Below are 13542 nucleotides of genomic sequence, written 5' to 3' on the forward strand. Positions count from 1 at the left end.
ATTATTTACAATCTATAGTTACTTCCAAAGTAAAATAAACAAATTTGTTAAAATTATATACACACAAATATCAGAGTAACCGTCAGAGAAAAATAACCGAAAGGAAGGCCATATCGGCATATTGCCCATATTCAATGGGCAATGATTGAACACCAGAACACCCTATACTAATTATTAATTATTTAGGTATAATTATTTAAGAGATCACGGCACCAACCTTTCTATGTAAACGTCGAACTGGGTTATCTGGTATTCTGGTAGAGTTATTGTTAAGAGATTTGAAATTAATGTGTTGGGTGAGATTGTAATTTCCTATGGAAACGTATGTTAGTTGTTTTTATATTTTATATATACACGTTTTATTATTACGTCATTTTAATCTAGAAATAGTAGGTACATCCAATACTTTGGTCTTGGACAGTCTACCCTTTATTATTTAAACCACCTACCAACATGTTATAACATTTTACCGCATTATAATAATTTATACAAATAATATTTCTTAATTTGTACAAATTAATTAATATATTTTAAATATATAATGGGATGTATACAATATTCAGGACAAAATTAGTACCTAAATACTATAATATTAATTACCCTATATAAATGGTCCTATCTATAGGTAACTGCACATAATCTTAGAAAAAATGTTAACGTCATATTAGACGTTGTGCCTTAAAAAGAATTGAAATTCTTCATGGAACTTAGTTAAAAGTGAGTAACTGGACTTTAACTTTTAACTAGTTAATGCCCAGCCTTGTAAATGTATAATATATATTTTGTACGGCGTATTGCGTAGGTATATTATGCATCACTTCAGTGCGTCGCAATTTGAGCGTATCGTTATCGTGCCACTTAATTGTGGTATTATTATTACTATATTTTAATATTATAATAATATGTGTAATAATAATTATATATTGTGTGCTATGCGCCTATGCGCAGAATATAAAGATTTAACGTTCAATGAATCTTTCGACCACGCCCATCGTTGACAATTTTCCCTACGAACCGTTATCATTTATAGCTGTTATCACTGAAACGATTATTGGTTGCAGAGTATAACATAAAAACAAATTCCATACTACCATCATTATTCATTACTCCTTGTGACAATTTCAACGGTACCTACGGCGTTTTTATTCGTTGTCGATTGAGTAGAACGCAATACACACGAAACAAAAGTTACGCAGTCTTATTGCGGCTATTCGATTGGGAGTGATTAAGTTTCAACCGTCCGGTATTAAATCTTGTTTTATTATTTTTTCGTTTTTGCAACATTTTTGTAGTCATGGATAGCACGTCAGAAACTTCCAGCAGTTTTTCCACAGTGGGCGCCAGCATCACTAATATTCTTATAAACCCTACAAAAAAGTATTACCGGAAAACAGCTCATAGGTATGTTTAATAAATTAGAACAATTATATGGTTGTTACAATTTTGATTTGTGTATTATGTAATAATATTTATGAAAATTATGTTGTTGTTTTGATATTTCCTATTTTACCCTCCGTTACTGCAAATTCACTAAAATAAATACATGTTTTTGTAGTATTATATAATAGGTAATCCTAAGATACTTTTTAGGTATTTGGTAATAATTAATTGATATTATGTTTTGAATTTTGATTGTCTACATTATTTTATGTTAGAAATACTGACTCATAAAATATTAATTAAAATAAAAATAATTGTGTTTATTTAATGAAAGTACCTATGCACTTTATAGAATTTAATTTAGAAGTGCCTTTCCATAAATTGTATTAAATAGCAACTATTAACTTAATGTATTTTAATTTTAATAATTGTACCTATCAATTTATGGTCATAATATTCAAGAAACATTTGAAGTAGGTCAGTATTTTTAAAATATAAAACATCTAGTGACAATCATGGGAATTAAATAAATCTCGAATAAATGCTTATATTACTACATATTTTGTAGATATTACCAACTATTCAGAGATACATTGTACAGATTTGTAAAATAAATTTAATGTACCTATCTAACATAATATAGTTTTAAGGGATTTATTGAAAAAAGTCTTAAATACTGTAAAATAAATAACAACTAATTTGATTTTTACATTAAAACTATCTTATTTGTTTTTTTATTAATATGTTATTCATTTTTAAATAATACTGTCAGGCATCAGTGAAATATAATTAATTTTTTCAAATACCCTTAGGTTTCACTAAGGGTACATATAAAAGAAAATCAAGTTAATAATAATTATGAGATATCAAAAATGAATAACATTTATTTATTAGTTAAACATATAGTAGATTTAAATCGTAAAGAGATTGACTTGTTAAAATTCTATTGTATTTAATTATAGTTAAATAAAATACCTATTGCGTAGTAATAAAATTATTTTTTTCTTTTAGTAGTATTAGTTTTATTTTTCATAATCCTGTCCCTCAGTTCCGCCTACATGAATTGATCATTTAGACATGATTAGAAATATTATGTGAATTATTATTTTTATATTAAAATTTATATATCCTAAGGCCTTTATAATAATAAATATGTTTTTAATAAAAATGTATTTATTTAGTTGTAGATTTTAATTCCCAAATTTAATGTATTATAGTTCTTAATACCTATATAAATGTAACAAATGTATTTAACATTTAGACAATCCTAGCCCCTAGGTAAACAATTCTTTGATTCTTCTATTAATGTTATTTTTCTGTAAAAATGAGTAAGTACTTGTTAAATTTTTAATTTATAACATAAAGAAATAAAATAAAATATAATAGTAAGTTAACTTATTTAAAATAATTAAGTTTATTAAAATGCCTAGCTATTAAATGTCTAGTTTATTGAGTCATTAATAAGTTTAATACATATAAATAAAAACTTTTGAATATCTACTAATTATTCATGATTAATTTTATTTTTGTTTTAGTTTTTTGTATTAAATATGATATAATTCAGGGTACATCAAACTTATTAATACAATGTGTAGGCTATAAACTATAAAGTTTTTTTAAAAATATATCTAATATCCTTGTTTTATAAGTGTAATCTGGCCAATTTAAGATTTTTCAATAATATAATAGGTAGTAGTAATAAAACACTAAGTTATACACAAAATTCTACTACCTACCAAATTTGTAATTTTTTTTGTATTTAACTAGCTTTTTTAACATATAAACAATAAACATAATATCATTCTCAGCGTGGGATTTATGGTTTACAGATGAAGACCATTGTTTATGTCTATATCTCAATATTTAAAATGCAATATAAAAAAACAATTACTAATATTAAAAAACAAATCCATTATTAAAACATATAGTATATACTTTTACACATTTTAACATTGGGGCAGTTATTTAAAAATATGTTTATCAATAAAAATGTACCAAATTTTAACTATTAAAACTGAAAAATGTTTTCAGTAATTTAGTTCAAACTATAATTCTGTATACTTTGACAATCAGTGGCGTACGCAGGATTTTTCAATGGGGGGGGGGGGGCTTGAAATGTAACAATTTTATTTTGTCCAGTCTTATAATTTCAGACGTTTATTTGAGGTATTTTAAAATGTTTGTAACTTCTCAACTTTTCTGGTAGAAAAAATGCTCTGATCATAAACTTTGGTGCACGATGTATGTTTTTGAAAGCAAATTGGATCTAGTTGGTACTTTTAGGAGGTCGAAATTGAAAATACTCAGTGCTTTTTAAAATAATTAGCGAACAAAAATGAAAATTTATTAAAATTGTTTGGTAACCAGCTTGGTTATACCGTTCTCACTTGGATTGTATTTGATTAATTAAAATTTTTTTGCTATAAATGTCAATAAAAAATTATTTATCCGGTCAAAAAGCTTAAAAATATAATACGCAAGTTTTTATTATAGCTAAAATATTAACGATACATAGGCATGGTTATTTTTTATAAGCATTTAAAGTTAAAATTTCGTCAAAACCACAGTTAATTTGTAGTTTAAAACTTATAAAATATTAAATGTGTAAAACTAAAGCTAGACAATTTAATACAAGATCTTTCATACAAGTAGTTCATACTTTTACCGAAAAATTACAGATAATTTATGAAAATTGGTATGCAAACACAATGTTTTTTCAAAAATGAATTCATTCTGGTAAGACGTATATGAAATTTACGTCTTGCTTACTATAGTTGACAGTTGAAACTTGATAAATATATTTTTTTTAAAGTAATAATAATACAGGATATGGGAGGGGGGCTTCAGCTTTTAGCCCCCTCCCCCCTGCGGACGCCACTGTTGACAATATAAAACAAAATTCAAGTAATTTATTAAGGTATTCAAATAAAAAAAATCCTTTGTTCTTAAATCAAAGCTTCCTTATATAGGCTTGATATTTAAAAGTTAGATAAATACTATCAATAAAAATATTATTGGTTTTTTAGTGGTAGTAGTGGTTATTTGATATATATTTTTTAAATAACCCTGGTAATTAATTTATACTAATAAGTACCTACACATTTGTTTGTCTATATTTAAACTTGAATTACTCTCATTCTGTATTAATTTTTTAGTAGTTATTACTTTTATTATATTAGTCTTACTAGTAAGGAAGTGAATATATGTATCTTTTCTACATACTCCTATAAAATGTTTGTGCATGATGTTCTTACAACATTTTTAAACTGCCAAACATAATATACAATGTACATACATATTTTATATTACCTATACTCATTATATAAAATTATATATAATATTGGAATAACATCCATGGTAGTAGAATTGGATGGTCTTAATACTTAATCAGCTGTGTGTGATATTTGAGATACCTACTTAACCATTATCAATTTTGTACCTTGCTATGATGAATTTGTTGTATAGTTTACTATATTATCTAAGTGTAATAATTAATTATTATGTTTTATGATTTGAATGTTTTAAATTGTATTCCACTGACTCATATCATTTTAATTTTAAAATTACAATTAAGTATCAACCTATTAAAGTTAATAATTTTTAATGTATCCGTGATAAGTTGTAGGTAATTAAAGTTAATAAAATATTGACAGCGATTTGATAAATTAACAGATAATATTATTAATGTCTAGAGGTAATTGGGTCAAAACATTGGCGTAAATAGTGGTGGCTCGGGGGCTTATTAATTACTTTCCTAAATATTTTGCACATTTGTGCCTATAATAGTTGTCTATATATTTTTATTTTAAAATTGCATATGATATAGTTTCAAGTATGCATTATATTTTCCGTTCGAAGACCTTGTAATTAATCGTGAGATTTTCAGTGTCCATATTGTTGCACAATTTTGTTCCGAATTTCCATTGCCTTGAAAGTTCAGGTTGTAAAAGCAACATGAGTATGACAAGTGACAACCTTTAAATGGACATATGGCTAAATATATTTACATGATAAGTATAGTTCTTGTATATGTAGATAACAATTTGTGCGTCTCTTTGTTATAGGTATCTCATTTTATAAGAAAGTTTAGAGATATGTTATATGAGCGTCCAATAAATTAAAATAAGTTGTTATACAATTTAATATTTTTAAATATGAAACGTAAATAATTAAGCTTTTGCTATTATGTACAATGTACTTAAGTACTTATATTTTCTTTGTGTTATCATTATGTTCATAGATAGATTACTAATGCTTAGTTAATCAACATGTATTTCAGTTATATTCTTAAGTAGACACTTAAAGATTATATAGTTTGTTATTACTAGCAAGAAACATACAGTTTTAATTTCATAAATGTAGATTAACTTAAATCTAAAACAGGTAGGCAAGTGGGTACTGCTCTGCTGTACAGTATATGTCAAGTGGGTCACTATAATTGATGTGTTAAATTTGAATTCAATGGTAATAAATTAGGAAATATCTTTGTATACACAAAATAATTCTGAGTGAAGTTGGTCAGCCTATATTACTAAGGATATTTTATGATATTATTGCTATTAAAATAATTTACTTAACTTTTAATAAAAAACATTTTTGGGTACAGTATAAACCTTTTATGAGAAACATTGTTTTAAATTTTCAATCCTTATCTATAAAAATTAAACATTTTATAACTTTTATGATTTGGATAAACTTTGTTGAAATTCTAACATCAGACACTCATCAAAAATTATTGTGAATTTACACTCAACTTTTTTTTAAATTGAACTAATAACAATCTATGAGGAATTTTTTATTAAATTTTCAAGTTTTTGACAAAGCAAACAATTTTTTATTGACAATAATTTAAAAAAAAAAAAATAATGAAAATCGAAAATTGCTCAAAAAGAGTTGAGATATTTTGAAAATGTTATGGTATATAGAAAATGCTAATATAAACATTTGGTGAAAATGTCATGTATCTACAGTTATATTTTTTTTTGAGGTATACCAAAAATATCACATAGAATCAAGAATTGCAAATGCTCAATTCAGTAACAAGGAAATATTTGTAATTATTAAAAATGTAATTAAATATATTATATGCATAATATGAGACTGGCATAATGCCTAGTCTTGTAAATTTATGTTTTAACCTTTAAAATAAGCTATTTTAAAAATTTTAAAACAAATTGTTTTACTCTTCAAAATTAAATACATTTATATAGGTCAACAGAGTAATTTTTCAACCCATTGTATATAAAATCAATAAATTTAAATATTTTTTGAAAGCTTTAATATTTTAGCAGTAATTACTCACATTATGTTCTATTTTGTGTAGGTAGGATTTTTTTTTTATATTTGCTTACTTTGAAGTAGATACTTTACAATTAAATATACCTATTGTATTAATTTAAACCAAATAGTAATAATTGGTCATATAATTTTTAATCTGAACATTATAAAACTTAGTTATATATAGCTATATAGTTATTTGTATCTATATAAAATTATTAAGGTCCCTCTAAATATTATAAAAATAAAATAAAATTTTTAATTCTTTACACAATATACAGAATATAGTAGCATGACTGTTAAACATTTTCTATAACAAATGTTTGCCCAATATCATTGTGAATATCAATGTTTAGTGTCCTAATTAATTGTTATTGTGTTCTCTGGTAATTATTCTAAATAAATTATATTACAAGATTTAAATTTAGGTATGAAAATATGACACCTTAATTTTATTTGTTTTCTATTTTTAATTTAGTTTTTAACTCAACAGAACAGATATCATTTCATAATAATTATTGGTAGGTATGTATGTAGGTACTAAAGCTTAAACTTTCTTTAAAGTGTGTTTAATCAAACAAAGGGAGGACTGTATTGGGAAATTTAAATGTAAATAGTGTAATATTATTAACAAATTATTTGGTATGACGCTAAGTTTTTGATTCTTATTTCTGAGAATCATAGTGGTTATTTTAATTATTGGTGTGGGCTTATGATACTCTTTAAAAACACTTTTGGGCGTATAAAATGAATACAACCATAAATAGTATCTGTAATCTTAATTATACCAACAATTTAACACATATTATTATTATGCTTTTATGAGATCATTTTGAGATTTAATTTATCAAATAATAATTTACAATTTATTCAAGGTTTTTCATACTTATTTTAAAAAAAAATGTTAATAATGCATCGGCCTTTTACTTCAATTTAGAATTATAACGCAATATTTTTAATTGTTTTCAAGTTTTGAATAATTTTTAGTCCCAAATTTATTAGTATTTGTATCTGTCAAAAGTACCCAGCTTAATTATGAAATGAGTGACCTTGCATTGCAATGCAATTTTAAATTCTAAAAATACACTTTATTTAGGGAAATTGTATAGAATATATCTTACTGATGAGCACTACTCTTTTGGCAGACTTGATAATAATAATAATTAATAAAATTGCAATGATGGTAAGGGGTAAAGATTAATCAAAAATAAACCTCACAATATAAAAATATAAAGTAATATAGTAATATTGAGTTTAAAATATTTATGTAATTATATTAAACAAAAGTAGCACACAATTACTTTAACACCGTCTTTAAATATTGATAGTACAAAAAAAAATTCATATTATACATCGTCAAATTATAATATTTATGTATACAATATAATATTATAGATAGGTATCCACCATATCTAATATCTATGTTTAATATCATATTATTATATATTATTAGCCACTTTGTAAAAACGTGCATGCATTTATTATTCAAAGAACAACAAACTTGTAAATATTGTAATAGTAGAAGCAATTTAAAATAAAATATTTATGTATATTAATACATAAATATTTTAAGTTATCGCAATTATGAATACCTAATAGCAAAAACGGTAATATCTAAATTTCAGGGACGGAAAAAGTTATTAATTTTTAATTTTCTTTGTCGATTTAAAAATATAGTTTTTTGTAAGTTTTTATAAACCTTTTTCTTTTATATCTTTATCAAATAATATTTTTGATAATTTTGATTTTGTTTTTAACTTGAAATTTAAAATTAATTATCTTTAATAATTAAATTTAAATTATGGTAATACCTAATTATAATTTATATGAAAATTAAAAATCATATTGCCTTTAAATTTTAAAAGTGCATTAGTAAAGTGAAGCAATAGTTCTAGAGTAAAAGTAAAAATAATCCTGAACTCAGAAGTTTAACATACAATTACATAAATAACATTTAAAAATCAAAAGGTCGCTATTAAGCATTGAAACAATAATTATTTACCTAACAATTACTATTTGTTTTTTTTTGTTTATGATTTCGTTTTAATATTTTTTTGGTTTTTGGTATCTTTTTATTGTCGTTATTGATTTTTTTCAGTCAATAACGTCTTTTCAAAACGTTTTCCATCCCTGCTAAATGTTGAATAAAACATATACCAGTACATATACAAAACATACTTAGTACTTACTATTAATATCTCCTAAAACTACATTAAAACAAAATCATTCTTAATTAAATTTTTAAATTTTGTATGGATGATGATGTTGGACAATTAGGTGTACGGGATTATTAATGTTTGTTGTAATACTTATTATTTTCTTATTTTTAAAACCTTGGAAAACAAATACATTATATAAAAATATATTTACATATTAATATATTATTTATGTATAAAAGTTATATTACATAGGTACATCTATGATATAAAAATTTATAAATAAAACAAATTTTAATTTTAATTAAATAATAATTTATTTATATTACTTTCACTATAAAATAAATTACAAGTGCATACATAACTTGCGTCTTACCGCACGTTAATTTTGCAACTTGATAAACTAGTTGTTACCTACAGGTTTGTTTTTAGATTTTCACAACTCTATGTAAATTATTTATTCATTCGTAAGATTATTTTTGCGTGGATATTATAGATAGTTTAATAAACAGGGTAGTAGGGTTCCTAAACTTCGATATATATTTACATACTCTTTTAGTAGGCATTCACTATTCCGTATTTAAATATAAATGTTTAATACATAATGATAACGATGATGGAATTAATGTATTTTTTATAGTTATGTAGTATTAGAATAGATTTAAATATTGAAAACACGATGCACCTACCTACAATATAATGAAATACGTAAACCTTGAGTAGGTACATTTTAGAAATTTATACTATAGAAATATAATAAATAATATTAACTTACTTATTATTTTAATATTATCTATTGAAAAACAAGATTCATTTTTATTTTAGCTATTCTCATACCATTTGATTGAGTGCAAAGTTGTAATTTTGACAATTCATATTTAATCTATCTGGCTGTTCAGCTGTTGTATTATACACGAGTCGTAATAAATTAGTTGTACTATGTTCTACGATAATAATATGTATTATTGAATAAAAATAACAACTTATAGCATAATCGTTTTATTTATATTATAGTTTGACTACATAAAATATGATACCTATCACAATAAATATGTAATATTTTTCGTACGTCGTATATAGTGTTACTGAATGACTTTATAAAAGTTTTCGTTGCCATATAGAAAAAAAGTAGGTAGGTATTGATGGACCGCATTTGGTTATCATTTCCCATTCCCCCCCCCACACTGTGGTCGGTTTGATTCATTAAATCGTCAATTATCTCCGAAAATATGATAATTCGTACGGCGCTACTGATTGAAGGAGACGAAAATAAGAAGAAGGAGGAGAAGGAAGGAGTATAAGCCGGCTAAGGAGGAGAAAAAAACATATTTTTTCCATCTATCCGTTTGTGATCTATCTATCTGTACACGCGGTTCAAAGTTCACAGCTATACTACCACCACTACCGCCGTTACTCGAGAAGCCAGACTAGTGATAATAATATGTATATATTTAATCAAACTAATATAGTCGTAGGTTATAATTTGTTGTACCAAATAATAATTGTGGGCGGCCGTTGTTTGGTACGTTCATATTGAATTCGGGCCACCGTTTCGGTTTATCAGTACGTCATAATATCGTGTCACTATTAATTCGCACGTTAACGCACTAATACAATGTCGAGAATTCATAAACGTAAACAAACGGTGTGGACAAAACCGGTCGTCGTTTCAAAACCATTCACTAACCTACCATTAATCAGTGTTATTGCTAGACGTGTTAATTTACACTTTGTACTACCTACTGCAGTATTATAGCGTGTTCGTTTTCGTATTGGCGGTAGGTACATTCAGAGTTTCATTTGTCTTAGTGTCGATCACTGCCTTTTTATAATACATATAAAAATGATATTGAGTAAATGCAATAGGTATTAATAGTGTATTTTATGTAAAACTTAGTAGGTATTAAAAAACAATTTTAAATTTTAAATCAATTTTTTTTTATAATATTATTTTGTCATTGAACGCTGAAGGATAAAAATCCTGTACGAGCTCTTGTTACGTTCTATATTTTTTTTTTATTCTTTTTATAATACCACCGCGGTAAGTCACGCTTTTTATATTTTGATCGCTCTTTTTACTGCACGACGATGCCTCTGAAATCCAAACTCGCGAGCGAGGAGGAACTCGCTTCCCCTGTGGTGTTACCAAATCTGGCCAGGTGTCATTTGTCCGATTGCGAACTGATGTGTTTTTTTAATACGGAAAAACACAGAAGCAACGCAAGGGAAAACTCTCACAGGTAAATAAAAAATAATATTTTTTGCTCTGATTTTGCATAATAATAATAAAGTTTGTCGTAATAATAATCTTTGTTATAACATATAATAAGTTATAAGTCATATTATAACTGAGCTCTTAACATTGTCCAAAAACGAAAAATATTGTAAGTGCATACTTACTTAACTTTACTGTTTTTAACTTTCTTTTTTCTAAGTTTTTTCCTTTTTTTGTATACATTTTTCAAAATTATTTCATTGTTTTCAACATTTAGAACAAATTAATTACGTCCTTTCGTCCTGGTAAACTAGAGGTACGATTACTATGTTACTTATGAATACAATGTATGTACCTCTCACATACTATGTATAATTATGAACCATAACGTTTTATCTTCTTTAAAATATTATCATATCAGAATAATTGTTTATATTAAGATTTAACACATTGGATTTACGGGAAGTCGAGTATATAATATTATTGTTGGTTTTATAATAATATGAAAGTTCGTGAGTTGTGATTTTTTCGTTTATTATTCTTGTCAATCATTTTGTGTTTAAATATTTATAGACCGTCGAACTATTAGTGAATTAAATTATTTAAACCGAGAAAAGGTCATATATTATTATTCTGTGTCTCAAGTGTCTCGTCGTTTCATGTGACGTTTTTTTTAATTAGTGTTAGTATTATTTTTTAATTTACGCATCTACTAGTTCTTAACTTTTTTATTATTTTTTAAATTTATATCATAACAATCTGCACAATTTCGTGGAATTGAATGCAAACCTTTGTTAGAGACTGACCTTAAGGGTACCGATTGATTAGATAACGTGCACTACGTGATTTGAGCGGTCTTGCTCGTAATTTGATCAAAAGGTTTTCAGGTCAATATAATACCCTATAGTTTTGTCTCATCAAATTAACATTTGAAATACGTTTTATGTAAAAGAAATCAATTATCTAAAATCGTGATAATTATAATATAAAATATTATTTTTACCCGATCAATATTTTTAGAGGCGCCGATTCTATTGATATATTTTAATATTTCGTACAACTCTATTGATATAACCATTGATTATAAATACTAGTAATTAATTAAGTAATACTGGTATTTATAATCTTTATGATAAAACTTAATCATATAAACATAATCTTTTCATTAATTCTAATTTTACTAATTATTAATTGCTCACCGCGATCTGTTATTTTTTTATCAATATATAATTTAAATAATACCTATACTTAATTTTAATTCACCCTTCAACACAAAATAAATATTAATAATGCGTTACAATTTTACAAAGGATATAATTAAACTATATAGTAAATTATGCTTAGTATAGAGGATTATTTTAAATAATTCAATAATTGTTTATCTTGCAATAATAATTTTTTTTACCACCCATTATTCAAAACGAGTTTTATTCATTTGATTATTTGAATAACATTTGACTAATATATACTAATTTAAACTGTATAGTATATTTATTGATGAATTATGATTTGTCTTTTTATGTTATCTTAATAGTTTGCTAATGTTTTAATTGAGTTATGTATAAGTGAATGGTCGTTTAAATATATCTTTCTTGGAATTTAGAAATGAAATAATAATTTTGATAAGAATAATTTTGATAGTACCAAACGATAACTATCTAATATCTAAATGTAAATTGTAATTTAAATATTAGACGTATATGTAATATTATATTTAATATTAATTTATAGTTAATAGTTATGTAACAAATATTCAAAACCTTTAAACGAAACAATTAAATTTAATTGAATCATTCGCTCAGAATTTCAATTGGATGTGTTTAATGTTAATAAATAAATACAATTTCAATTACGCTATTAAAAATTAAAAACGATAGCTTAATATTTTTTTTCATTTATTATTTATATAATCTATACATTTTTAAACGGTAGGTATAGCTCGCAGAAATTTAACTAACAAGTCAAGCATTAACTGCAAAATCTCAAACATTTCATAAAGTAATGTTATTTCTGTTAGTTTAGTTAACATATATTTCCAGTACCATGTACCTTTGTGTTCGTGATTATAGGTTTATAAAGTAGGTTTTAAAATAGGATGTAGATTTGACTGAAATCGGAGCCTAATTCAAACACGTATGGTATATCACGTTCTTAAGTATGATTGTGAAAAAATATAATCAATGATAGATAATAATTTTACCTCCAAGGTTGATAATTCATTTCTTAATTACTTTTGATATTATATTTATGGAGTATAATACACTGATTGGAATATTTGAATGATAATGTTTGTTTGACACGTCGGTGTCGAGAAACGTTTTTCTTGGTAAGATTTTTTAGATAAATCATTTTTAAACAATTACCACTATATATATTTATCATTTTATTTTCAATCTGCTCAAATATTAATGTGTATAAAGAAGGTACCTTGAATGAAATCTAATCGTATTTACTACAATCCATATTTTAAGCTGTTATCATAAGTTATTAGGTACTAGTACCTATATAGTTTGA

The 13542-nt window shown here is 24.8% G+C and overlaps 1 protein-coding gene across 3 annotated transcripts in view; it reads left to right on the top strand.

The window, feature by feature from the left end:
* The first annotated feature begins 1063 nt into the window (after nt 1–1063).
* LOC132936328 (cytosolic purine 5'-nucleotidase) overlaps nt 1064–13542 on the top strand; it is a 42430-nt gene continuing 29951 nt past the window's right edge. The window contains exon 1 of one of the 3 annotated variants that reach the window (XM_061003038.1): nt 1064–1401. In XM_061003038.1, the coding sequence (XP_060859021.1) occupies nt 1295–1401 (107 nt within the window). In that variant the 5' untranslated portion in view covers nt 1064–1294. Of the gene's footprint in view, nt 1402–10335; nt 11054–13542 lie in introns of those variants that run through there. The other 2 variants (XM_061003037.1, XM_061003039.1) reach the window with 2 other exon arrangements.

This window comes from Metopolophium dirhodum, chromosome 1, assembly GCF_019925205.1.
Source record: "Metopolophium dirhodum isolate CAU chromosome 1, ASM1992520v1, whole genome shotgun sequence".
NCBI lineage: Eukaryota > Metazoa > Arthropoda > Insecta > Hemiptera > Aphididae > Metopolophium > Metopolophium dirhodum.